General features: G+C 53.7%; 1 protein-coding gene across 1 annotated transcript in view; it reads right to left on the bottom strand.

Annotated features, from left to right (window-relative positions):
- Positions 1-24,472, bottom strand: part of TCERG1L (transcription elongation regulator 1 like) — a 205,553-nt gene that overhangs the window by 55,987 nt on the left and 125,094 nt on the right. Inside the window, exons 5-7 of the mRNA XM_060093664.1 lie at positions 15,273-15,364; positions 11,714-11,802; positions 1,000-1,154 (exon numbers count right to left, since the gene is read on the bottom strand). Of these exons, the coding sequence (XP_059949647.1) occupies positions 1,000-1,154; positions 11,714-11,802; positions 15,273-15,364 (336 nt within the window). The remainder of the gene's footprint in view (positions 1-999; positions 1,155-11,713; positions 11,803-15,272; positions 15,365-24,472) is intronic.

Here is a 24,472-nt window from a genome sequence, read left to right as displayed (position 1 = left end):
GATGAGAGGGCTTCCCCAGGTTAGTAACTTTATGCGAAAAGAAAGTCATTAGAGAAATGCAAATCAAAACTACAATGAGGTATCACCTTGCACCGGTTAGAATGGGCATCATTAGAAAATCTACAAACAACAAATGCTGGAGAGGGTGTGGAGAAAATAGAACCCTCTTGCACTGTTGGTGGGAATGTAAGGTGATACAGCTACTATGGAGAACAGTATGGAGGTTCCTTAAAAAACTAAAAATAGAACTACCATATGACCCAGCAATCCCACTACTAGGCATATACCCTGAGAAAACCATAATTCAAAAAGACACATGCACCCCAATGTTCATTGCAGCACTATTTACAATAGCCAGGTCATGGAAGCAACCTAAATGCCCATCGACAGATGAATGGATAAAGAAGTTGTGGTACATATACACAATGGAATATTACTCAGCCATAAAAAGGAATGAAATTGGGTCATTTGTAGAGACGTAGATGGACTTAGAGACTATCATACAGAGTGAAGTAAGTCAGAAAGAGAAAAACAAATATTGTATATTAATGCATTTATGTGGAATCTAGAAAAATGGTACAGATGAACCAGTTTGCATGGCAGAAATAGAGTCAGAGATGTAGAGAACAAATGTATGGACACCAAGGGGGGAAAGCGGGGGCAGGGGGTGGGATGAACTGGGAGATTGGGATTGACATATATACACTAACATGTATAAAATAGATAACTAATAAGAACCTGCTGTATACAAAATAAATTAATTAAATTAAAAAAAAAAAAAGAAAGAAAGAAATCCAGAGCCACCTCCTTGGAAGGATCAGTGTTTCTGCAGAAAGCACCATAAAAACTTAATGACTAAATTCTGAAACAGGGAACACGATTCCTTCAAAATCAATTTGCCAAATAACCAGGAAAATTGTCCTTTCCTTTCATGCTCATTGGGAATGTACAGTTTAGACTCTTATAAAACTGGGTTCACAGGGCCCGTCTCTTAGTTACTTGTTGCCGCCTCCAGCTTGCGCTTGTGGGGAGGGTCTTCGATGATCCTGTTGAGGTCCCCGCGGTTTCTCAAGTCCATCGGCTTCTCCCAGACGGACAGCTGCATCGTCGGGTTGAAGAAGAAAACCCGGTCATCGCCCGTCCAGACCACACACCTGTGTGAATGGAGAAACTCCTCTAAGTTTCCCTCAAAGACCCTTGGTATGAGCCCTAACTCAAAAATCCCTTCAGGGCTGAAATCCACACATGTGCAAAGGTTATTTACGCAAAGTATGAATGACAGTAGCAATGTCTGGCTTTTGGGGTGATTCACAGATATTTCTCATATGTTATCTCATTTGGTTCACAGGCAGACAGTGTCCTCACCGTCGTTTTACCGGTAAGGACACAAAGTTCAGAGAAGTGGGCGGCTTAACCAGACCCCAGGAGGTCTGAGCTCTTCCTGTAGGCCAGCTCTCTCCTTTTAGTGGAATTCCCGCTCTGGCCCTGGATCCAGGGACCGAGTAACATGGAGCGTGGGGCCCAGTAAACCTCCCCGACTGGGAGCTGCCCGTGCGGCAGGGTTCCCAGGCCCTGGAGGCCCACACAGGTGGGCAGCTCACCCCTCTCCAGCAGAGAACTAGCAGATGGGCTGCTTGAATCATCAGCCTCAGCCTCAGCTCAGTCCTGGTTTGTTTTCAGAAGAGCAAGGAATTAAGCTTTGTGTTTTCACATGTAGGATCCTAAAATCTCCGAAAGGAATAATACGAAATTTTAAGACCTCTTATCTGTGAAAGGTTATCAGGGAGGAGAAAAAGATTACAAAGGAAAAAATAGTGAAGAAAAGAAAAACTAAAGAAAGGAAAAGCTTCCTTCCTGAGGAATATGTCTGTAACGTGGGAATGCACACAGGAATTCAGATTTGGTCTCAAGGTACCCCAGCAAACAAGGCCAGTTAAGGCCACCAGACTGGCCTCTGGCTGTGTCCTGTGACCAGTCTTGTGATTGTGCAGAGATATGAGCTCTGTACCTGTTTCTGGTCTGGGCCTTCCAGAAGATTCCTCTTGGGCAAGGCCTCCCCGCTTCCTGGACCTCAGCTTCCCCCAGTGACCTCTGAGGGCCCTGAAAGCTCCAGGACTCTCCTCGGGCTCCTCAGAAGCTGCGGGAAGGGGCAGGACAAGTCCACGTGACCTGAAACCCTCTGACCTTTGATTTCTCTCTGGGGGGAGACCCATCAGGGACACTTCTGGGCAGTGCCAGGGCTCCCGGCAACCAGCTCCGGCCTTACCAGACAGACACACATGGGTGTCTGCCCTGTCTCTGGATCTGAGCGAGCACAAGCCACTGTGCTTCCCAAAGAGAAAATCATTTCCACCCTTGAATCTCCACACTCAGCCCAGCCGGCCACTTCCCATAGGTTGGACAGAGGGTTCAGGGGCTGAGCCTCATGTTAGGGAAACTCTGTACAGACCAGGTCCCTTCGTAGAAATGACCTTGAGATGGTCCGTCTGATTTACTACCCGGCCAGGCCAGGTTCATGGGAGTGGTGGACCGAATAATGGCCCCAAAGAGGTGCACATCTGACTCCCTAGAACCTCTGAATGTTACCTTACATGGCAAAAGAGACCTCGCAGATGTGATTAAGTTAGTATCTTGAGATGGGGAGAGTAGCCTGGACTGTCCAGGTGGCTTCAGTGTCATCACAGGGTCCTCATAAGAGAAAGGGGTGGGGGTCCGAGTCAGAGAAGGCTTGAGGACAGAAGCAGAAGACAGACAGACAGACAGGCAGACACACGCACACACCTGGGGTGGGTGGGTAGGGGGAGAGAGAGATTGGAAGATGTTCCACGGCTGGCCTTGAAGTTAGAGGAAAGGGCTAAGGAATGCTGATGCTTCTAGAAGCTGGGAAGGCCTGGAACAGATCCTTGCCTGGAGCTTCCGGAGGGAACCAGCCCTGCCCACACCTGGATCCAGCTCCGTGGGGTCCGTGTTGGATTCTGACCTCCGGAGCAATGAGATGACAGATTTGTGGAGATGAAATCTCTGAGTCTGTGGTAGACTACCCAGCGCGCTTCACCTTTGGCCCCTCTCCGTCCTGGGTGCCAGCATCCAGGCCTGCATCCCTCCAGCAGTGACCCAGACCCCAGCACTGTGCCCACAGCACTGGCACCTGCTGGCCTGGTCAGCCAGGTGGAAGGCCACGACCCGCCTCTTTGGTGGACGCGCCCTCCAGCTCTAGACCTGCCCTTGACCTTCAGGTGATCTTGAGAGCCACCCTCACCCTCTGTGGCCTTCGTTCCATCATCTGCATAGGCGGGGGTTGGAATGGAGATTTGTGTTGTTCTGACATGCTCACCGCTGTGGGAAAATTCAGGCAAGACATGAGGGTCCCGCCTTTATTAGACGTTGGGCGGCTCATGGGCCCACAGGGGCTGGAAGTCGAGGGGCAATGCTGGCAAACTGGACAAGATCCCTGCCTATGGATTGGATCCCCCCCAGCCCCAGCAAGCCCAGGTAGGGGAGAGGTAACCTCTCGGGGCCTGGAGGAAGCTGCGTGCCTTTTGGTGCAGAACTCAGCTGGCATAAGACGTTTTTATTGAGTATAAAGCTGCAGGTAATTATGCTGTGCTGTAGATTATGTACAATTCCGCCACTGAGTGAGCTCTCAAACAGGATTCAGGGCTAGCAGGGACCATAAACCCTGCTGGGGCCTGTGGCCCCTTCCCTCTCGGACACGGCTCCGGTGGGTGATGGAGAGCTTCCTGGTGGGTCTGGGAGCTGCGCCCTTGGCAACACTGAGCACATGTTAGCTTCTGGGGACCGTGACGTGGGGTTGGGGGAGGTTGCCTGTTGCGAACGCAGGCTGTTTCCAGCTTCAACTGGATGAGAATGCAGGTAATGCCAAGTAAGAGGCCAGCAGACCCGCAGCAGCACCGGGGTGACGGCAGGTCCCACCGGGCACCTCCCTCCCTGTTGAGCGCATCAAATCAGGTTTGTCTGGGGCACAAAAGCAGCTGGCCCCTCGCCCACATGCAGGCTTCTGAAGCCTTCTTTGGCTGGGCTGTGGCTGGAAAGATTTGCTCCAAGACCAAAGCTCCTGGCAGCCACCAGGCTACGTTTGTAACAGTCTGGCTTGAATTTTTTTTTCATGATGTTTGACTTCACTTGGCCTGAGTGAAAACTTCTAGAAGCATCTTTGGCTCCCTGCACCCCTGTCTATACACTTAAAAATTTAAGAGCTGCTGTGTGGACCCCAGGACCCCTGACCTCACTTGTAGGACAACGAAGTTCTGCAGCTGATACACCTGACAGGTGCCACTGTCCTGATACACCTGACAGGTGCCGCTGCCCTGGCAGGAAGTCATCCTGTCCCCACCACCCATACACACACAGACACGCGCACACCAGAGACCTGGACTTCACAGCCCAGCCCGCAGCAGCCTCACGCCCACAGCTGACTGGTCTACTCCCTCCTCTAAGAGTCATAGGGGGGAGCTGGGGGTGGGGGGTGTGCACTCAGGAGCCCAAGGGCGTGGAGACCTGCCTTCCAGGACGGCTCTGTCTCTCTGTGTCTCAACACCTCAGACAGTGAATTCACTCTCCTGGGCCTCAGTGTCCTCATTTTTAAAAGATGAGTGGATGAGGCTCTAGCCCCAGGTGATTTCTTAAATCCCTTCTGACTTGTATTCGAGCTTCTATTCTTTTCTCCTAATTTTCCAGTTCGGTCCAGGGCCCCAGTCATGGTCAAGTCAGTGCCCTCCCCATGGATCCACCTTACAGGCAGGCACACCCACCCCCAGCTCCCTGAGCTGGTCTGCCCTGGGCTACGGACAGTCGTGCTCAGTGGGTCACTGCCTCACCTGGAGACCATGCCCGCCCCAGGGCAGCCTCCCCTAACAGCCAGGGGGTGAAAGCATGAGACAAATCCAGGTGTTCATGGCCCACGGCACCCAAGGCTTGGCCTCCAGCTGAGACCACACCCTCGCTTAGCCCAGCCCCCTCCTTCCCTGCGTCCCCACTGCCCCCTCCCTGGAAATCACTCCTCAGGTAACTGGTAACTCACAGGCACCCAGAGCGCTGTCCCGGGTGCTGCTTCTGGGGACCCCGACTCAGGACAGACCCCAAAGGTGAGGAAGGACTAAGTATTCAGGAAGACCTTCCGAAAGCAAGGCAGCAGGTGGTGTCTGGGACGGGCCACCCTCCCCCACCACCTCCCTCTTCCCTAAAGACCTGCACTCTGGGTTTTCAAAGATGAGACCTGGTCCCACCAAACCCGGCACCACCATCGCTACAGCAGCTGAAGGACCCAGGGAGTGATGCGCTTGCTGAGAAAGTGCAGCAACTAGGATCTGCCGACGTGGGCAAGTCCGGGGCGTGTGACTCCATCCCACAGGGGACAGGGTATTTCAGTGAGAATTACTGAGGAACTGGCAGCCTCGGACACAGAGACAGGGAGGCGGTCATGCATCCATGGGCACAGAGAGAGCAGCCCCGGGCCAACCCCCCAAAAGCTGTGAGAGACCAGCCTCAGCACACCCCAGTCCTCCCACTGGCTCTGGGGGGCATCCTGAGGTCCTGGAGCCGGGGCCTGCCGGACATGAGAAGGTTCTGGTCGGCAGGGGCAGGGTCTGGGTAGTAAGAAGCAGCTGGAAGTAGGTGAGTGAAGGTGTCCCGGCCCCTGGCTGCGGGGAACAGGCTCCGTCCTGTGCTGCTGGGGGATGAAGAGCAACGGGGTTTCAACTTTCAGCCCAGGCAGATGCTGACAGATGTCACCTCCACCTGATGCTGGGCTGAGGGCAGACGGCTCAGCTGGGCAGGTGTCCTTCCCCGAAGAATCGGATACACTCAGACACAGGGAAACATGGGCTCCACAAAGTCCCCCTGACGCGAGGCCCCAGATGTTCTTTATCAGGTGGACACAGTTCAGTATCTCAGTTTCCTGGGTACCTGCCCCTCTGGCTGCAAGCCTGGCTATTAAGAAAGAAGCTTCCCATTGGGGGATGGACTTGGGCCGATCCTCTCCCGACGCTGGATGGGTCTGTGTTGTACCTCTGCTGCCTTGGGGATGCACTGACTCTGTAAGCGCCCGGGGCTGCGTCCACGGATGCCCACGCCACACCTTCATCGCGGGGAAGAGCCAGTGCCCAGGACCACAGTGCAGGAGACATTCACAGCCTCCTACTTTCACCACCCACTGAGCCGCTCCAGTGAGGGAAGAGAGGAGCTAATTAGGGACTTAATAGGGGATTATTACCTGGGAGATAGAGGAGAGGCAACAATTAGCACGGCACATGTTCATATCTAGGCTACCAAAAACCCAGTTCCTGTGCCGTAGGGACACGTGTGGGACTGAAGCAAAGAGCTGGTGGCCAGGTAAATAAACATGATTCCCCAAGAGAAATCTGCTTATCCACTTGTTACGGTTGGTCTCAACTAGACCAAGCCAGCTGTGACATGCAAAATTAATTTTATGTATCGTTTTATGCACATTTTAAGTAATATGTATACGTTCCTCTGCTTTAATCACGCTGTAAAGTTTCTGGACGGTTGCCATATTCCCTCTTCTCTTTAACTGTCCGCAGATCCCAGAGGACATAATTAGTGCATCAGAGTTAGTTAGGTCCGGTACAAAGCATCCATACTTAGCAGCCTGATTATATGGAGATCTGGATTTTAGCAACGGAAACGGGGATGGTTTGTGATACAGAAGGATCCCTGTGCCCACCTTCACATTGCAAATCCAGACGTTTATGGGTTCTGCAAGATGGAAGTCGTCTTTGCTTCTCTCTCCAAGCGTCCATCTCAGCCCAGTGGGGAGAGGGGTACATGCCTTGCCACCCCCGACACAGACACACCTCGGTCCCTCTCTGCACCTGTTGCTTGCCCCCAAGCGCCCTGTCCCAGCAGGAGTGTCCCATCTGCAGGACATTCCCTGGGTCACATCCCCAGGGCCGAGGTCTCTGAACTGAGAAGGCAGCACCTCTGCGTCCTTGGCTCTCGGTCCCTGTCCACATTCTGCCCACCTTGGTCCCCGGGAAAGGGCTGACCTGGAAGGACTGAGCAGCCCCGGCTTCACGGGGCCCGCAGACACGAACATTCGAGGAAGAGAGAGTAGAAACCTCGCTCCCACGTTCCCTCCTGGGATAGCGTGACTTACGCCCAGACATGCATATCTGGTCCCCGTCCCCGTTTCTGCACGAAGCTCCTAACCTCTTCCCAAGTGATGAGGGAGGAGCATCAAGGTGGGAGGAGCGTCTTCTTACTCACATCCCAGGCTCCTTCCTCCACGCCTGAGCTCATGTCAGTGAGGGACTCTGGGAAGGTCCCTAAGGAAGGGGGCTGGTGAGCAGGGGACCAAGCCTGTGATTAGAAGGTGGGGAATTTCTGTCCCCTCCCCAAGCTCTGGGGAGGGGAGAGGGGCTGCAGGTTGGGTCAGTCACCACCGACCAATAATTTAATCAATCATGCTTATGGGATGAACCCCCATTAAACCCCAAAAGGACTGGAGAGCTTCCAGGTTGGGGAACATGTGAGATTTGGGGAGTGTGATGCCTGGAGGGCCCATGGAGGCTCTGAGCCCCTTCCTTATACCTCACCCTGTGCATCTCGTCCATCTGGCTGTTCCCCAGTTGTACCCTTTTGTAACAACCGATGACCTAGTAAGTAGACGGTCTTCCTGAGCTCTGTGAGTCGCTCTAGCAAATTAACTGAACACAGAAGGAGGTGCTTCGAACCTTGATTTAGAGCCGGTCGGTCAGAAGCACCGGTGACAACCTGGACTTTCACTCGGCATCTGAAGAGGGGATACAGCCTTGTGGGTCTGAGCCCTGAACGTGGGGTCTGACAGTGTCAGGTGGGTTGACCTGTGGGACACCAGCTGTGCTGAAGAACCACTCCATGTGGGTGGACCACACAACCTGTGTCCGAAGTGAGGTCAAGGCTCAGGGGGGTCTTGAGAGCACAGGACACACTGGTGTGTTTTTGTTCACCCTCTAAGCCTGGTCTCCAGCTCGGGCACCTCCAGCTGCTGCGCCCACCAACACTAATGTGTGTTTAGTGACCCGATAACCTGCCGGCTGGAGATGAGGGCAGTGACCAGCCACAGGAACGCTTCGTGTGTGCAGGGGAAGCACCCGCGGGTCGTCAGCTCCCAGCTTGGGACGCAGGCATCTGGAAGGGCCCCAAGACCCTGGCAGCGTGGGAGCTGCCTGGAGAGGGGGATCCACCTGTGCCCCTGAAGACCCCACTTGCTTTAACTTCGTTGTGTAGCTTCTGAAAGATGCTGCCTGGCAGCTCTCAGTCACTGACCATGAACTTATGGTCCCATTTTCAAGTGGTGGAGACAGGGGACAGCACAGAAGCATCAGGCAGCCCTGCGGAGAGAGTGACCCCCGCAGGAGGCTTGTTCTCACATCAGAACGTCGTCCAGGACCCCAGGCCATCTTCACAGAACAAACGCCTTCCGGGCGGCTCGATCTCGACCAAGGGCCAGGGCGTCCAGGAGAATCTGCCTTCAGGGACAGTCACAGTGTTTCCTCCTCTGCTGTTACATCAACCAGCCGTTGCCCTCAACCAGGCAGAGAATGTGCCGGGGACCCGCTGCGGAGTCCAGCTTCCTCAACCCGGGGGTCTCTCACTGCAGGGAAGTTTGAGCGCTGGCTTCCCTGCCAGCCGGAGAGGGCAAGACGGGGGTCGGCTCCGCAGGAGCGGGCCCAGAGTCTGACCGGCTGGGGACCTCCATGGAGAGGATGCACCATCCAGGGAAGAACACAGTGACTTCGGACACAGAGAGGCACTCCGGGCGCTCGGCCGTGGGAAGTGGAGACCCACTCGGTGGAGACAGCCGAGCTCCCCCGCGGCCCTGCCCACTCCTCTGGTCACTGCAGCCTCTGACAGCGCCTGGGGATCCGCCGGGATCCCTGGACTCACTGACTCTTACAGACCCAGTCACCTCCCCCAGTCTCCCCAGCGCACTGTCGTGTGGATGCCCCACTGTGGATCCCTGCTTACCAGAGAGTTAAAGGCAGCGGGTCCCTGGCATGTTCTCGGTCTGGGTGAGGGCTTCCTTACACACACGGGCGAACTCACGCTTCCTGGCCTGCGATGGCCGGCAGGGACGGCAGGTGGAGGAGGCAGTGCTTTGGCCTCCCGCACCTCCAGGAGGTCTCTCTGTCCTTCGTCTCCCGAGGCCCTGGCTGACCCCAGGCACAGGCTAACGACTAGCCCACTCCCTGCACGGGGTCGTGGTGGGTGACCCGAAGAAGAGCTCTTCCCAGAGGCAGACTGCGGTCACACAGGGTGTGTCCTCACCAAGGCTTCCGTGGGTGCAACACCAAGGTTAAGGACGCGTCAGACCACGCTGCACGCAGCCTCCCCGAGTCGGGAGGGAGGGAGGCTGCACCAGGAGCCGGTCTGGTGCGGCCCCTACGCCCCCCGCTCCCTGCGAGGTCCAGGTCCCTCTTCCGCCTTTCAGGGGATGCACAGGCCCAGCCTCCCAGGTGCGGGGTTTTTTACACACTGGCACCCTTTACCCCGGGCTGCTCAGTGAGGCCGGGCAGCCTCGCTCAGCTGGGACTGAGTCAGGAAGGCAGGGAAATAGGGGAGCAGAGGTGGGAAAGAGGCCCAGGTCCAGCCGGCGGGGCCAACTCCCACTCAGAAAGCGCACCACGGCCACGCCTGGAAGTCCGGACCGCGGCCTGGACACGCCTGCCCTGCGGCACGACTTCCTCGTGCAGTGTGACAGCCTGAGCCACCAGCCTCCCTGTCCTGTGAGTCAGGAGAGGACGGCTCCCTCCGTGGCTGCCACTCGGGCTGGAGGCCTGATGAATAATTCAAGGCAAAGGACCCACACAGAGGGGGCGCGGCAGCCGAGGATGGTGTGACTTCAGGATCCCAGGAAGCATTTTGGGCTGTAACACAGTATTTATGAGGAATTGAGACCACAGCTTCCATGATCAGAAGCTTCTAGGGCCCAAGGTCGTGTCTTCTCCCTGATTATAATCCCCAAGGGCAGCACCATGTACACAGTAACAGGGCCACGCGCCCACGCTGAATTTATCCTCACCCCAGTATGATTTGTGGCAAAGTGCGCTGTCCTTAGAAACACAGGTGAGGGGTCTGGTTACAGAAGACCCCGAACAACATTCATGGCGTCATAAAAAATAAAGAGTTTAATTTTGTTTTGTCCCCCATTCGGTTCCTGGCACCAAGCTCCTAAAGCCCTTGGAATGAGCTAAGTGACTGAGCATCTTTTTTACTCATAAGGATCCCCTCTGAGCACACTCGAGTTTGCGCCTGTGCCCCGTGCGCTAACTCCTGGAGGACGGGGCTGGGCCCGGAAGGACCCGCTACAGGGCGAGAGGGTTGGTTTGTGGCCTCACCTCACGCCCTCCAGGAGGGGAGAGGGCGTGCCTAGTAATGAGACGTCCATAAGCCCTCCTTTAGGTCAGAGAGGCTGAAGGTGGTGACCACACTGGTGTCCTGGGAGGGTGATGCCCCCAAGAGGGAATGGGGGCCCCGAGACCCCTCCCACACCTTGCCCTGTGCCTCTCTTCCACCTGGCTGCTCCTGTGTTGTGTCCTTATAATAAAACCGCTATCAGAAGTAAAGCACTCTTCTAAGTTCTGTGAGTCGTTCTAGCAAATTCTCAAACCGAGGGGAGGTCGTGGGAAGCCCTGAGTTTGCAATCAGCTGGGCAGAGATGCCGGCAGCCGGCTGGGTCTGAAGGAGGGGAAGAGGGGTGGGGCTGAGCCCTCAGCCTGCGGGGCTTTGGCTAACCCAGGAGTTGGTGTCAGAAACCAGCTGAATTGCAGGACACTCTGTAGGCGCTGGAAACACTGTGTCACTAAGTGTTAGCACAGGAGCCCGGACCCGTGAGGCATCCCCAGGGTGCTGAGCATGTCAGCTGAAGGCAGAGGGCGGGGGGCCCCCGGTTGCCGGAGACACCGACCATTGACCGGCCAGAGGAGCGGGTGCCCCCCCTGTCCAGTTAAGAGCACAGGTTCTCGCAGTGAGCAGGTGACCAGGGCAGGGCTTCAGGGCAGGACAGATGCCAGACACCACTCAGGACACCATGCAGGGCGAATGCCACAGCCGGGGACCATGGTCGGCTGCTGCTCCCACCCTGATGGTGCATTAAACGATGCCAATGGCTCTACTTCTGTTCTCTAAATTAGCTCTTCCTCCCAACTGTATCCTGCAATCTAATCTTCAGGTTTTAAAACTAATTTTACTATAATAACCTTTTTTTCTGCTTCCAAATTACTCCATTATAAAAGGACATTTTAAAAAACCAAAGTCAGGGGCTCCCTCGTGGAGGGCGCTTTGAGTGGGGCGTACTCAAAGATGAGGAATCCTCACAGGGCAGCTGCAGAGAGCCAGACACATCTTTAATTAACAGCTATTCAGTTACGCTTTTCTTGGAGTAGAGGGAAAGGCCTTTGAAGCTCAAGGCGTGCTGCCGTTTCTTCAGACGCTGCCTTTCACTGATATATATGCAACAGCATTACTATTTTAATACATGTTTGCAAATATATTCGAGCAGGATAACTTATCACTTAAATGCTATTTTTTGGCAGAAGGTGACCACAGTGTGGAGAGCTACCTGCCAGGAGCTGCAAATTAATTTTTTAAACCAGCATTACCGATGGAGTATGCATTTCTCTCTGGTGACCGCAAGCAAATGCTGGATCAGACAGGGCTCTTTCCCACCGCTCCCAGCCTCCGGGCATCTTACCAGGGGGATCCGGGCACCGGGGTGGAGGCCACGGGTCTTGTGCCTTTGGCCGCTCTGTCTTCGCCTGTCACTAGTATCGATGGAGCGTCCTTTCAGTAGAGAGAGAAGGAGAGTACTTTAAAAACACATTTAAACCGTCCTCGTCAATTACAGGCAACCGAGTACAGAATAACAAGGCTCCTGCAGACAGACCTGCCCACAGTAGCTATTAGATAATGACCTGCCCAGTAGAGCCAGCTAATGGGACCCGGCAGTCACATGAGAATTTAGAATTAATGGATAATAATAATAAATAATAATGCGGGCACCACTGACTGTGTTGAGTGATTCAGACTAAGGCTTCCCTCTAATTATCCCAAATTGGCTCAGCTGCCTGCTTTTGTAGAAACAGACACAGGTAGGTGGCGGTGGCTGAGAGTTTGCTTCCGGATGCCTTAGTGTCTTGGGGGCAGAAGTTCCCACTGGATTTGTCTCTGGAGATGGACTGAAGTTACCCAGGGGCTGGAGTTACTCTACCGCCAAACACTGCCTTCAGTGGCCGTGAACCTTGGAGCAGTGAGGGTCCCAGGTGCGGCTGGGCTGGCCCGTCCCGTGCCTTGAAGGCAGGGGAAGTGACAAGCCTGTGTCCTTGCAGCATTCCATTGCTCCAGTGACTCCCCCCACCCCCCCTTTCTAGAGCATCCATGTGAGGGCAGAGTTCAGGGCGTGTTCTACACTGTGCAGGTGAGTATGGTGCACAGCTGGGTTTGAAAATCACTCTGTCTTCAGGTAGAAAATAAAGAATGTTTGAATATGACATCACCCAGAAGAAAATGAAGATTATTCCCTAAAGTTAAAAAAACAACAACAACCTATGGCTGGGACACTTGATCATTGTTCATTATGGACAGAGTCTGGAGAGAAACAAAAGTTGTTTGAGATTAGAAAACGGGCAATTATGACGCCAACATAAACATGGATCCAAGATTCAGATTAACTTATTTAGCTGCACTGATGTACGACATGTAGCAGATTTTCTCAAACAAAGGGAAACAGAACCAAACTCCTACAGCTGGACCTGAAAAATTACCATGAGGAGTTTTTTTTTTTAATGTCAGTGCCATCTCAATTTTGGAACAGCTGTAAGAAAGAAATGAAACCATAGTGAGCACAATAAATTCTAGGGGTGAGGAAACACTTTTTGTTCTTCTACCCGCTGTTTCCATGGTTTTCATCTCAAATTCAGAATAGTATAATAAGGACTGTGTTCTCTTTCACAAAATCGGAGAGATTAAAAGATACTCGTGCATTATTCAAAACAGCAACCCGGTTCTGAGTTGAGAATGTCAGGAGCAATTAAAGCCCTAGATTCGTTTAAAAAAAAATTAAATGTCATCCTAAAATTTGAGGATCTGTGTCTGCCATCACCAGTGTCGGTGCTTTGTGAGGTAGTGTGGGTGAGGAGACGGCTAATAGCCGTTTGTGGGAATGATTCAAAGTCAAGGACACCAATGCTGCCACGCCCCATGTGGGCACCGCTGCCGGGCCGGCTGCACAAGGACAGGGCAGTGGCACCAAAAGTCCACAGGCTTGTTCCAGGGCCCCCGAGGGCCACACTGGGACCAGTACTCACTCCCACCGTCTCAGCCTCCTTTGAAACAGAATCGTTAGCAAGGAAAGTGCTACATTATGAAAGCACTGAAACATAAAATTCAAATATGAAGTTAAAAGATCACCAAGGGTCTATAAGGGTAGGAAAACCCCCCCAAACCAGTCACGTGAACTCCGGTAAAACCACAGGCGATGGAGTGAACCTGTCTCCTGCTCACTCGGGAGCGGAGCCCATGACATCAGGAGAGAACGGCCAGAGCCAGCAGAGCCGGGCGGAGGATGGACGGGAAGGGCCGGGAGGAGAAGGTCATCCGGACCAGGTGCAGCGCGGCCTCTGGGCAAGGACCATGGGGAACTGCATCAACTAAGGGTTAGACAGGTAAGATCCATGACATGAGGGGTGATCTCTTTCACGCCTGTCCATCCTGGTCTCTTACTGGGGCCTTCCCGGGGCCCTGCATTCATTGTGACGTATAATTACACTGACTAAATGATTTGTAATTTACGTAATTATCCCTAAGTTCATAAGTTGAAGAACAATCTTTTTGTAGAATTTTGGGGTGGTAGAACATGTCTTTGTTTCCTGTGAGAAAATAACATAACTGGGAGTATTCAGAAACAGTTGTGTTAGAAATATATGTGTCTATCAAGACCAGAGTTTACATTACTAATCCAATTAGAAAAATGAGGAGAGATTTTCATTATGAAGCTAACTGAAGAATGAAACCTAATGAGGGGCCTCGGAGTAGTAGATTTCCTCCACTAATTATTCAAGTAAAGACGGTGGGACATGCTTCCTGATGGGGACTAACACTTAAATTTGGCAAAGCTGGGGTTCTCTTGGTAATTCTCACTAATTACCAAGGCCGTCTTCTTGAGATGCAGGCTGGTTATGATTTCCTGTTGGTGATAAAAATGGCTCATCATGGCATAAAACTCTCCTTCCATGCTGAAGTAATAAAAGTGAATTAGAGGCACAGAGCCCAGAGATAAAGAAAGTAGTTAAAACAGAAGAAAGACGATCTGTTTAATAAATATGTAATTCTGACACGGATGTTAATCTCTTAGAGAGAAACCCTACATCTGGGAGCAACAGTTTAATTTGCACTAACGTTCATGATCCATTTATACCATTTAGCATCGGCACTAATGATAGGGAGGAAGGCGTGGCCCACAGGTGAGTGTGCCCAGGGATGTCACTAACGGGGAACTGGCAGGACAACCAGCGGGAACGGGGACGTAACAGGCTGAGGCAGAGACACACTTGGTAACAGCAAAGGAAGAGAGAATGTTCACACAACACTGGGGCAGACCAGAGGCCAGCAGTGTATCTGACAGATCAGACCAGAGGCCAGCAGTGTATCTGACAGATCAGACCAGAGGCCAGCAGTGTATCTGACAGATCAGAGCAAGTTAAGTGCCATTTGTGACTTTCAAAAGCAGCAATAAAAGCTGATTTCTTGGGTTAGTCATGGGAAGAGAAATGCACCCAACACATTCACAGTCTATAAAATGCCCTTTGGTAAATGAGCAAAGGGAAGGACCTGAGATTCTAATGCGTTCAGAAAACACAAACATGCGCTGGTTTTCCCATAACAGTGAAACCAAACGCAGACCGCAGCCTCGCCTGAGGGGCGTCCAACTGCATGGCCTGGCTGCCCGCGTGCCCGTGCCTGCTGAGATGTGAGGGCGGCGGACCCAGGAAGCCAGGGTCACTACTCCTCTGAGCAGTGCTGACCAGCGAGCTCTGGACCCAGACCAGGAAGGGAAGGCCAGGCTGCTTCTGCCCGGCTCCCGGATGCCTCTTCCCTTCCTCAGGGCTGTGGAGCTGTCCTGCTGGATCCGGCCCGGTTCCACACAGGGGACCGCAAAGCACCACTGCCGAGAGCCAGGTGGGAAAACAGGGGCGAAGGCCATGCGGGCCCCGCAGCCCCCAGCCCGGGGTTTCACATCTTCACAGCCCACTGACCTTGGCTGGTCTGTCTCCCGCCGGGCTCTTCGGCTCCCCGTGCAGCATCAGGGCCGGCGGGCAGGGCGCCCGGCTGTGCTCTCTGCTTTTATCTGCGGGGCCAAAACAACCGTCGTTAGCATCCGTTTGTCCTGTCAGTTTGTAAAACTGAACAAGGACAGACAGTGGCTTGGAGAATTCAGAGTGGTGGTGCACACTGTGCAGCCCACGGGAAGCTGTGCCGACTGGTGCTGACCACGCCTCCACTGCAACTTCATGGTGAGGTCCTGGCAACCCCATCTGAGCCTGCACAGCGCTGTCCACGGAGCACTTGGCCACGCACGCATCCTGGACCAGGCCACGTGGGTCACGATGGAAAGGACTCAGGTCTCCCTGACAAGGGGGCCAACGTGGGCAGCAGAGCCAGGCTTCCGTAGGCTTCAACAGCCAGTGGCCGTGATGGGCCGCCCTGAGCCCTGTTCCAACAGGGGCTGGGGGTCCACGCTGGCCGGACTTCCCATTACCATTGTTTGGCCATCACTAAAGTGGACTCTGGCCCCTGTGGGTGGCCTGCACAGTGCTTTGTGCTTTGACTGTGCAGACAGTGACCGTCTGGGAGGAGGGAGGGGAAAGTGGCAACAGCCTGACTCCAGATATGAAAACAGACTTAGGCTTCATCTTATTCAAAGACGTTGCGTAGCCTCAGACGTCTGTGGGCAGTGACGGGCAGCAAGTCTAACCACGGTGTTAGGACCAAGGATTAGTAGAAACACCAAAGCCACCTAAACACACCAGCCTCACAAACAGATAAATTCACCGAGGAGATCCTGGAAGGGTCTGGAAGGGATTGCTTGACCTGGAGCTCCTGTCTGTGCAACACAGTTGAGAAGGTCCCAGGGTCTCTCCTTCCCAGTGGAAGGGAGGAAAGGACAATGAGCACCGCTCTGTGTGTGTGTGTGTCTGTGCGTTCTCACGAATGTACGTGTGTGTGTGTGTGTGTGCATTCTTGGGCTTGGCTCCCACCTGGGGCCCGGCCATGGTGCCATGGTGGGCATTGGTACCTGGTACCCTAGTGGCCGCAGAGCCAGCCGCCCCAGAGCCTGGGTGAGGAAGCAGGCACCCCACTAACAACTGTACCTCGGAGATGCAGCAGTGCCCCGGGGCCAGCTCTGGACTTGGACCAAAAGTCCAGTCCCCACAGAGGTGCTGCGTCTGGACGAGGCAGAAGCACGCGGGAGCCAGCCCTGAGGCCCCGCCTCCACCTGTCACGGACATGGATGGACGGACAGAGGTTGTGATGACCATAGCCAGGCTTGCTGTCACTCTGAAGAGTGGCCTGGCCAGCAGGCTCTCCCCAGGGGCCAGCTGGCTGGTCCTGGCTTTTAAAGGGACCTTAGCTCAGGCTGGTGGCAAACAGACCAAGCGCGGACCCCAGACCTTGCGGCTTCCGGCTGCCCTCACATCTCCAAACCGCGTGCGTCTGGAGCCTGGAACGCACATCCCCTTCACATGTTCATCAGTGATACTGGCTTGTAGTTTTCTTTCTTTGTGACATCCTTGTCTGGTTTTGGTATCAAGGTGATGGTGGCCTCGTAGAATGAGTTTGGGAGTGTTCCTCCCTCTGCTATATTTTGGAAGAGTTTCAGAAGGATGGGTGTTAGCTCTTCTCTATGTACAAATAAGTTCATCTATCATTTTTCTATATTCCACACATAAACTATATTATACGATATTTGTTTTTCTTTCCGACTTACTTCATTCTGTATGACAGTCTCTAGGTCCATACACGTCTCTGCAAATGGCACAATTTCATTCCTTTTTCTTTTTTTTTTTTTTCTGCTCCCGGACAGCCGTGACCACCACCCAGAGGCTCTCCTCGGGCCTGGCAACACCACTTACAGGGCCATTTCACCATCGGCCTTGGGGAACGGGCTGTAAAGCAAACCTCAGTCAACCAACCACACCCCAGCCTCGAGGGCAGTGGAGCTACTTTATCATCCCTCCCGCAGGGGCCACGTTAGCGTTTCCAGAACCTGTAAGAATGACCCCCACAGCCTGCTTCTTGTCAAGGTACAGAGGGCTGTGCGGGGCCAGGACGGCTCCACCCCGGGCACTCCTGTCCCCGCCCCTTCCCGTGTGTGCAGAACAGGCCACTCCTGTCCCCGCCCCCTTCCCATGTGTGCAGAACAGGCCAGCGTGTCACACCGTCTACAAAAGACAGAGGGGCCGATAGATGGGGAGGATTTAGGGAGACGGTCATTTGCTCGGTGACACTGCAGCTCTGCTTGAAAAACCAGAGGCAGAGACAAGTGTGGCCCAGAGAACAGACACCCCAGGAGAGGGGCTTCATCACGAGATCATGTGACTGCATCCCTCATGTCTTCTGTTGTGTGTGGGACAGCACGTCCCCAAGTCAACTACGCAGGCCTCAGCGACGTCCAGGTCAGACCACCCTGTCCAAGCTTCCTCCCGTGGCTGCCCGCTCCCCCTTTACTCGGAGACCCTTCGTGAGGTGGAGACCCAACGCTCTAAACCCCCGGCCGCCCCCAGCAACAAGGTTTTCCTTGTCTGGTAGAAAGAGCCATAAAGCAAACGCGGGTGGTTCTGCGGAGTCAGCAGTAGAGTCTCTGATACCCTGTCCCCACTCGTCCTGCAGAGCCCAGCGTGTCACGAGGTCCAGAGCCGGGGACCCCCATCTGGGCTTCAGCTCAGGCCCTGATCCCACGAGCCACCAACTCCGTGCCAGACGGGAACGGGGGTTTGCCAGGGGGCATCCGTGGGGCAGTCCTGGAACCCAGCCCTTCCCGGCACTGCAGCTGAGGAACAGGGTGGGAGGCTGGTGCCCAAGGTGGGCAGAGGGGGTTTGCAAGGATGCCTGGGTGTGGGCAGCCTTAGCAAGAGGTCTACACTGGCCAGAAAAGCGCAAGGGCCTGGGCCGGGGTGGGGGGCACTGAGCAGAGAGCCACGGAGGGTGGTGTCTGAAGAGGCCACCGGAGCAGCTCTTGTGCGAAAGAGAGGCGGGGGACACAGGGACACTGCCTTGCCCAGGAGACCAAGGCTGCAGAAGCTCCCCAGAGCCACCCGCAGGACCTGGGACCCTCGAGCCCTGCTCTGTGAAGGAGGCCAGAGAACAAAAAGGAAGCTGAACCCTACCCACTCCCACCGTGCCTCCCGGCAAGGCCCAAGGATGGGGGAGAAAAGCTTGAACTTGCAACGAAAGTGGAAGGGTCTGGGTTATGACCCTGGGCTCTACTTTCGAATTGCTGGACCGAGACCTGAGCTGTGAGTAGAAATGAGCAGCCTTCCACCACCTGAGCACACGGTCTGGGTTCCTTCCCAGTCCGCACGGGCCGTGCCCGGAGGGAGGGGCCGAGTGCCAATGCGGGGGCTCCGCACAGGAAACAAAGCAATCGGGCATCACCGGGAAACGTGAGGCTCTTCTCACGCAAATACTACACGTTGTCAAAAAAGTGTGAGGAAACTGACCGCAAGGCCCTGTGCTCATCACAACACAATTCTCAATGAGAGTAGCCTTGCTTACACGTATTCCCTCATTATTCTGAGAAAATATATTAATTTTTTTCCTTTATTGAAAACACTTGATCTTTGTAAAAATCAGCTCTTCAAATCTGGCATTTGGGCTACACGCACGGCGTTGCTCGCTGTGACGGCTTCTTTGCAAAGATGGTCCCGATCCTCATGCTAAAGGCCCTCACGACACACGCGTCCCCCAGAGCGCCTGTGACAGATGTTGAGCCTCGCCCTGCATGGCTTCCTTAAGAGCCGGTCCCCTCTCACAGCCGTGGCTTGCGCAGCCTTTCTGCTTGGCTGAGCTGGGGCACCCAGATCCCTCTCGTAATAGCCTGGGTCTCCACGTTCGTCCTGGAAGAGCTGATGCTACATCTCCCTGAGGACCACTCCGGGGCCCACTCTGACGCTTGACCACCCTGTGCTTTGGGCCTCTCCACAAACCTCGATGATGTTGCCATCAGATGCTCCCTTGGGTGTCAAAGAGGACTAGTTTGTGGAGGAGAATCAACAAGTCTGAAGACCTGGTGCTGAAGTGCTTAGGGGCGTGCATGACGCCTTTCCACCCTGTGAGGGGGGCAGGATGGTCAGATCTTTTGGGGCGGTTGGTCTATTGATCAAGCCCAGCCCTGGCAGGGGAAGAGCTCTCAGATAGTTTGCTTTTCCTCCTGGCAGGGCTGAGCGACAAGGAGGCCCAGAAAGGTCTCATGGAAGCCAGGAAGAAGAAAGGGGGCCTGTGTGAAAACTGCCACACAATCCACTGAAAACACGTATTTGCTGCTTGTACAGAATCCAGCACAACCCTGGCTGTTTGTGGGGAGAAGTGGGGGGGGGAGTGGAGTGAGCAATTAGACAGCACCTTCCCTCAGAATGCTGCAGGAGTTGGCAAGGGTGGCGGGAGGGGATACACAACAGCCCTCGGAAGGTGAATAGTCGGCATAGCTTGTCCCATGGAACAAAGGGGACAGAAAAGCCATGCTCCTTCTCATAGGCGAGACTTAGCTGTGGAAACGTCTAGTTCAGCAATCAATCAACCTCGTTTCCCTAAAAGAAGAGTGAGGTGGGCTTGCTGTGTCCTAATCTGAGGTCAGGGGTCCATGTCAGCTTCCCAGTATGTCACCTCTTGGTCATTAGTCCCCATCTAAGCCACCTGTTCCCTTAGAGTCCCGGGGACTCAAAGTTATCTGGTATCAGGCCTCAGACCAATGATGGCTCATATACAGTGGTAATGGGACAATAACTATATTGAATAAAGCACTAGGATTGTTTTAAACATTTAAAAATTGCTTTCTTAATTATTAACATAAAGAACCACTGCAGACGAGTCAAAATTGTCTAACTTGTCAAAAAGATATGAAAACATGTCCGCATCTTTTAATTCAAAAGGTGACTCTGAAATTCAATCTCATTTTAATCCAATACATTTTCCCCTCCCTTGATCTCAGTTTCCTCATCTATAAATGGACCAATCTCCTAAGTTTCTTCCAATTCTGGGATTCTGAAAGTCAACAGGACATCTGGAACTGTTTGGGGTATATTCCCCCCAAATAGAAGACATAAGCAGTGAACTTGGAGGGCCAGAATAATCTTCTGGTTTCCTGCTGGGGAAGAAGGAAATGGATTAACCCCAAGGAAGAGGGCAGGAGAGACAGTTAACCTTTTCTATCCTGAAAACCAACGGTGGCTTCTGACGAATTTGGAATTAGTGGGGAATCTCCTCTCAGACCAAGGGGACCTCTGATCCACAGATGGTCTGCACCACACGACCCTGATTGTGACCTCCTGGGGGAGTCCGTGAGGTTGGGGGTACAGCAGGATGACTTGAGTTCCCTGGTCATTGCAGACCATTGGCCACGATGGGAAGGTTGACAAAGCCAGTCCACACCACTAAACCCCACGTGCGCACAGGCCTCCGCCTGCAGAGACTGGAAGTGAACAGACGGGTCCCTGCCGGGGACTGTGCTCAGAAACAGAGGTTTCTCTCCAGTGACCCCCCCCCCCAAGTCCTGGAGAAGCCTGTGTAGGATATGGGGTGCTAGGGGCAATCCTGGAGTGTTAGGGTCCCATTTTCTGTGTTTGCCACGATCTAGTGACCCCACTTCCATATATGAATGTTCTCACCTCCAAGAACCAATAGCGTAACACCCACTTAAAGAAATGTCTTAAGGAGAATAATGAATGGTATTTTAATCTTGAATACTGTCTCCTGTAACTGCTGCCTTAAAATCATTTCTGCGATGCTTACGCAAAGTAGAAACAATCACCTCATTTTACACCTAAGAAAACTAGACAAGGCCTTCTAGCCTCCACTGTAACTGAAGATCATTTTCAGGCAAAAGGCAAATCATTTGTGAGTCCTCCTACATTTTTCATAGGCAGTGATTTCCCAGAGTTGACACATTGCAGCGACAATTCATTTTCTACCGGTTTGTAACACCCTGGGCTTCCCTTTGCAGGAACAAAGGGTTTTATTTAAAACACTCACATTAGAGGCCTTGAACTTGGCTTCCTCCACGAGAAAGGATCATAGCACTGCCACGTGGCTCCACCCTTGTGACATGGCTCCACCCCTGTAACCTGACTGTTTCCCACTCCTGCAAAGTGACCACACCACACGTAGCCGGTCTCCATCTCCTCGGGCCCAGCCAGGATCTCAGGCCAGGGCTTCCGGATCCTGCTGCTGGCCTGACTGACTTAACAAGGGTCTGATGTCACCATTGCACAGAAGGGTGGTGGAGATGATGGGCCATCCTCACCAGACTGTCCTAGAGCCTGAAGCACCCTGGTCCTCTCGTGAAGGCAGGCCACATTAGATGACAGGGAGCCACATTAGAACGGAGATGCAGGAAACCTGCCCGCAGCACGGCGAGCTGTTGAACCTTGATGGTCAGCACATTCCTGCCCTGTTTTCATCAGGAGACATGGAGAAGGGCGTAGTGACTGCCTCACCTGGACGTGGGTCTCCCAGAGCAGAGGAATGTCAGGGTCTGGGAGGGAAACTGGCTCCGGTGCTGTGCCAGCCCAGAGAGCTACTTCCAAGGCACCCGGGCACCATAGCCCCCCAGGAGCAGGTCCAGAGGAAGCTGGCACCCAGGGACAGTGTGTATCCAGGGGATGCTCAAGAGGCTTGGCTGCCTAGTCCACACCCCTGACCTCAGTAAACATGTGTTCAGTGGATGAATGGATGAATGGATGCATAAGCTGCATGTGAGTCCTGTGCAATTTCAAACACATGTTCAAAGTTCTAATTATCATCCCCAAATAGGGATATCAGAGGCAAAAGAGACGCATTAAATGAGATAATTTCTATAAGAAAAGAAATTTAGAATATTCTGTGCACTTCGTCAGATGTATGGTGAGCCAACTCGGACCAGGAAAAGAGGAGAGGCTGGATGGAGAGATGGAGGTGAAGGCTGGAGGGGGAGCGAGAGGAAGAGGGAGACTCCTGTAGACTGCAAACCATCATTTAAAACACTTCTCTCTGGTTCAGGTAGAGCATGTTGCATAAGTGCGGCATTCAATCTTTTCCAAAAAGCATAAATCCATTTCACAGCCCCAGGCTGAGTTATGTCAGCAACGCCCACCTTTCAAGGCAGCACAGGAATTACAGCTGCTGAAAGAGGGAAAACATCCGCCCATCACTCTACCTCGCCCTGGGGATGCCAGAGAGCACACACCTGGCAGTGCTTGTTCCACCAAAGTGGGCGTCACAAGAGTCACAGCTGGGCTTGTCACGGCGGTTACCCTGAGGAGTTGAGCTGGGACCAGGGGCTCAGGTGCCCATCCACCTGAGAGGCAAAGGTGCGCCCCCAACACACAGGCACATGCTTACACGCAGAGCGACAGACACACACATGTACCCCCACACACAGAAAAGACTACCATTTTGATGATTTTTCAGCCATCGCAGAAGCTAAATGCATTATACAGAAATCCACTGCTTACTTAGGTTACTCTCTGGTCCACCCACGTCAGGAAAGAATGGAAAAAAAGCTGACATGTGTGTGCAGAAAGTGTGATGACTTTTTCTACAGCCGACATCAAAAATAAGTTGTCTCTGTTATAAGAACTCTATATACTATGCATTGCTTTCAAAACACGGACAGCATCTTTGAAAACTGTCCTACGGTCTATCATTTCCCCTCTTCTGACTCCGAGGGCACTCTGTCACCTCCTCTTGCTTGGGCGCTCACACCTGACGGGCGGAGTGTGTGCTGCGCCCCCGCCTCCAGCAAGCCTCCCGCGGCCACAGTTAACAGCCACGTCCGGGGCTGGCACTGAGCAGCAGGCATGGGACAAACGTCAGCTGGTGGGCAGGTGAAAGGCTGGAGGGCAGGCGCCCAGGATAGGACTCCCCACGATGCCCCCTGTATGGTCCCCCCATATCTCCCGTCTCCACCGACATCTGACCGTTCTAGATCCAGACTCCAGTTTCTTTTCGTCTTTAATGACACTTGCACTCCCGGACTGTAGCCGTCCAGCCCCCAACCCCCTCTGCTGTAGTCCTTTTCCTTCTAGTAACAGGGCCTGCATGTTGCCATTTTTTACCTAAGTGGCCTCTACCTTCCTGGACAGTTATTAAGTCTCTTCCTTCTCTCTGTCCTGAGGCTTTTTCAAGCTCCCCCATGTCCCTCTCAGAGCTTTAACAAACTGCGGCTTCCACAGGGGACTGAAGTCACGGGGGAGGGAGGTTCTGACCTGATGTGCTCAAAATGGCAAAGCCGGACGCCTCCCCGCCAGGCAGGGGCAGACCTCGGCCCATCCCTGGGCCCCTGAGAACTCTGCCTCGTAGCCGAAGTCTCCTCGGGAGGGCCGCCCGCAGAAGCTTCGTCCAGCCTCTGCACCCTGAGGTTACCTGTTTTAATAGGATAATGAATTTAAAACAAGACAATGGGGCTTCCCTGGTGGCGCAGTGGTTGAGAGTCCGCCTGCCGATGCAGGGGACACGAGTTCGTGCCCCGGTCCGGAAGGATCCCACATGCCGCGGAGCGGCTGGGCCCATGAGCCATGGCCGCTGAGCCTGCGCGTCCGGAGCCTGTGCTCCGCAACGGGAGAGGCCACAGCAGTGAGAGGCCCGCGTACCGCAAAAAAAAAAAAAAAGAAAAAAAGAAAAAAAAGACAATGGCCAGAGTGATGCTCCTAGGAGCTTAGTAGTGAGATTCTCGTGGGCTGGTGCAAGAGACGAGACAGCTCACTGGCTGAGGTCCTTGCAGTCGTTTTGGACAAGGATGACATGCTTTGGAGTCTGAACGTCTCTCGTTCCATCAGCTGAGTTTCCACAAATGTAACGATGAGCGTCTCACGACTGCTGAGAGCTCCTCAAAAGGCCGAAGGAAGCCCCTCGGGGCTGAGCGTGATTCCAGGGTCTCACTCGACGGGCGGGGCTCCTCCACCCTCGGGGACAGGACCCCCAGCTCTTGCGGGCACTGGCCTTAATGTAGAACCTCTCCCCCATCTCCCAGACGTGAGGTCTCCCCAACACTGGGGCTCCGGGGGAAGCGCCCGACACGGGGCGGCCTCCCCCCGCCCCACCTCCCAGGTGTCTCCAGATCCCTCAGGACCCAGCATCTGCCTCAGTGTAAATGCTGCCAGGTTGACTGTCCAGTTTCCACACCTGCTGGCTCTCTCTTTCATCAAGTTAAAGAACAGAATCAAGAGACAGGAGTCCACTGTACCCTCCAAAAAGCCCCAGA

Source organism: Mesoplodon densirostris, chromosome 1 (assembly GCF_025265405.1).
Source record: "Mesoplodon densirostris isolate mMesDen1 chromosome 1, mMesDen1 primary haplotype, whole genome shotgun sequence".
NCBI classification, from domain to species: Eukaryota; Metazoa; Chordata; class Mammalia; order Artiodactyla; family Ziphiidae; genus Mesoplodon; species Mesoplodon densirostris.
This window is presented reverse-complemented; position numbering and strand designations above follow the sequence as displayed.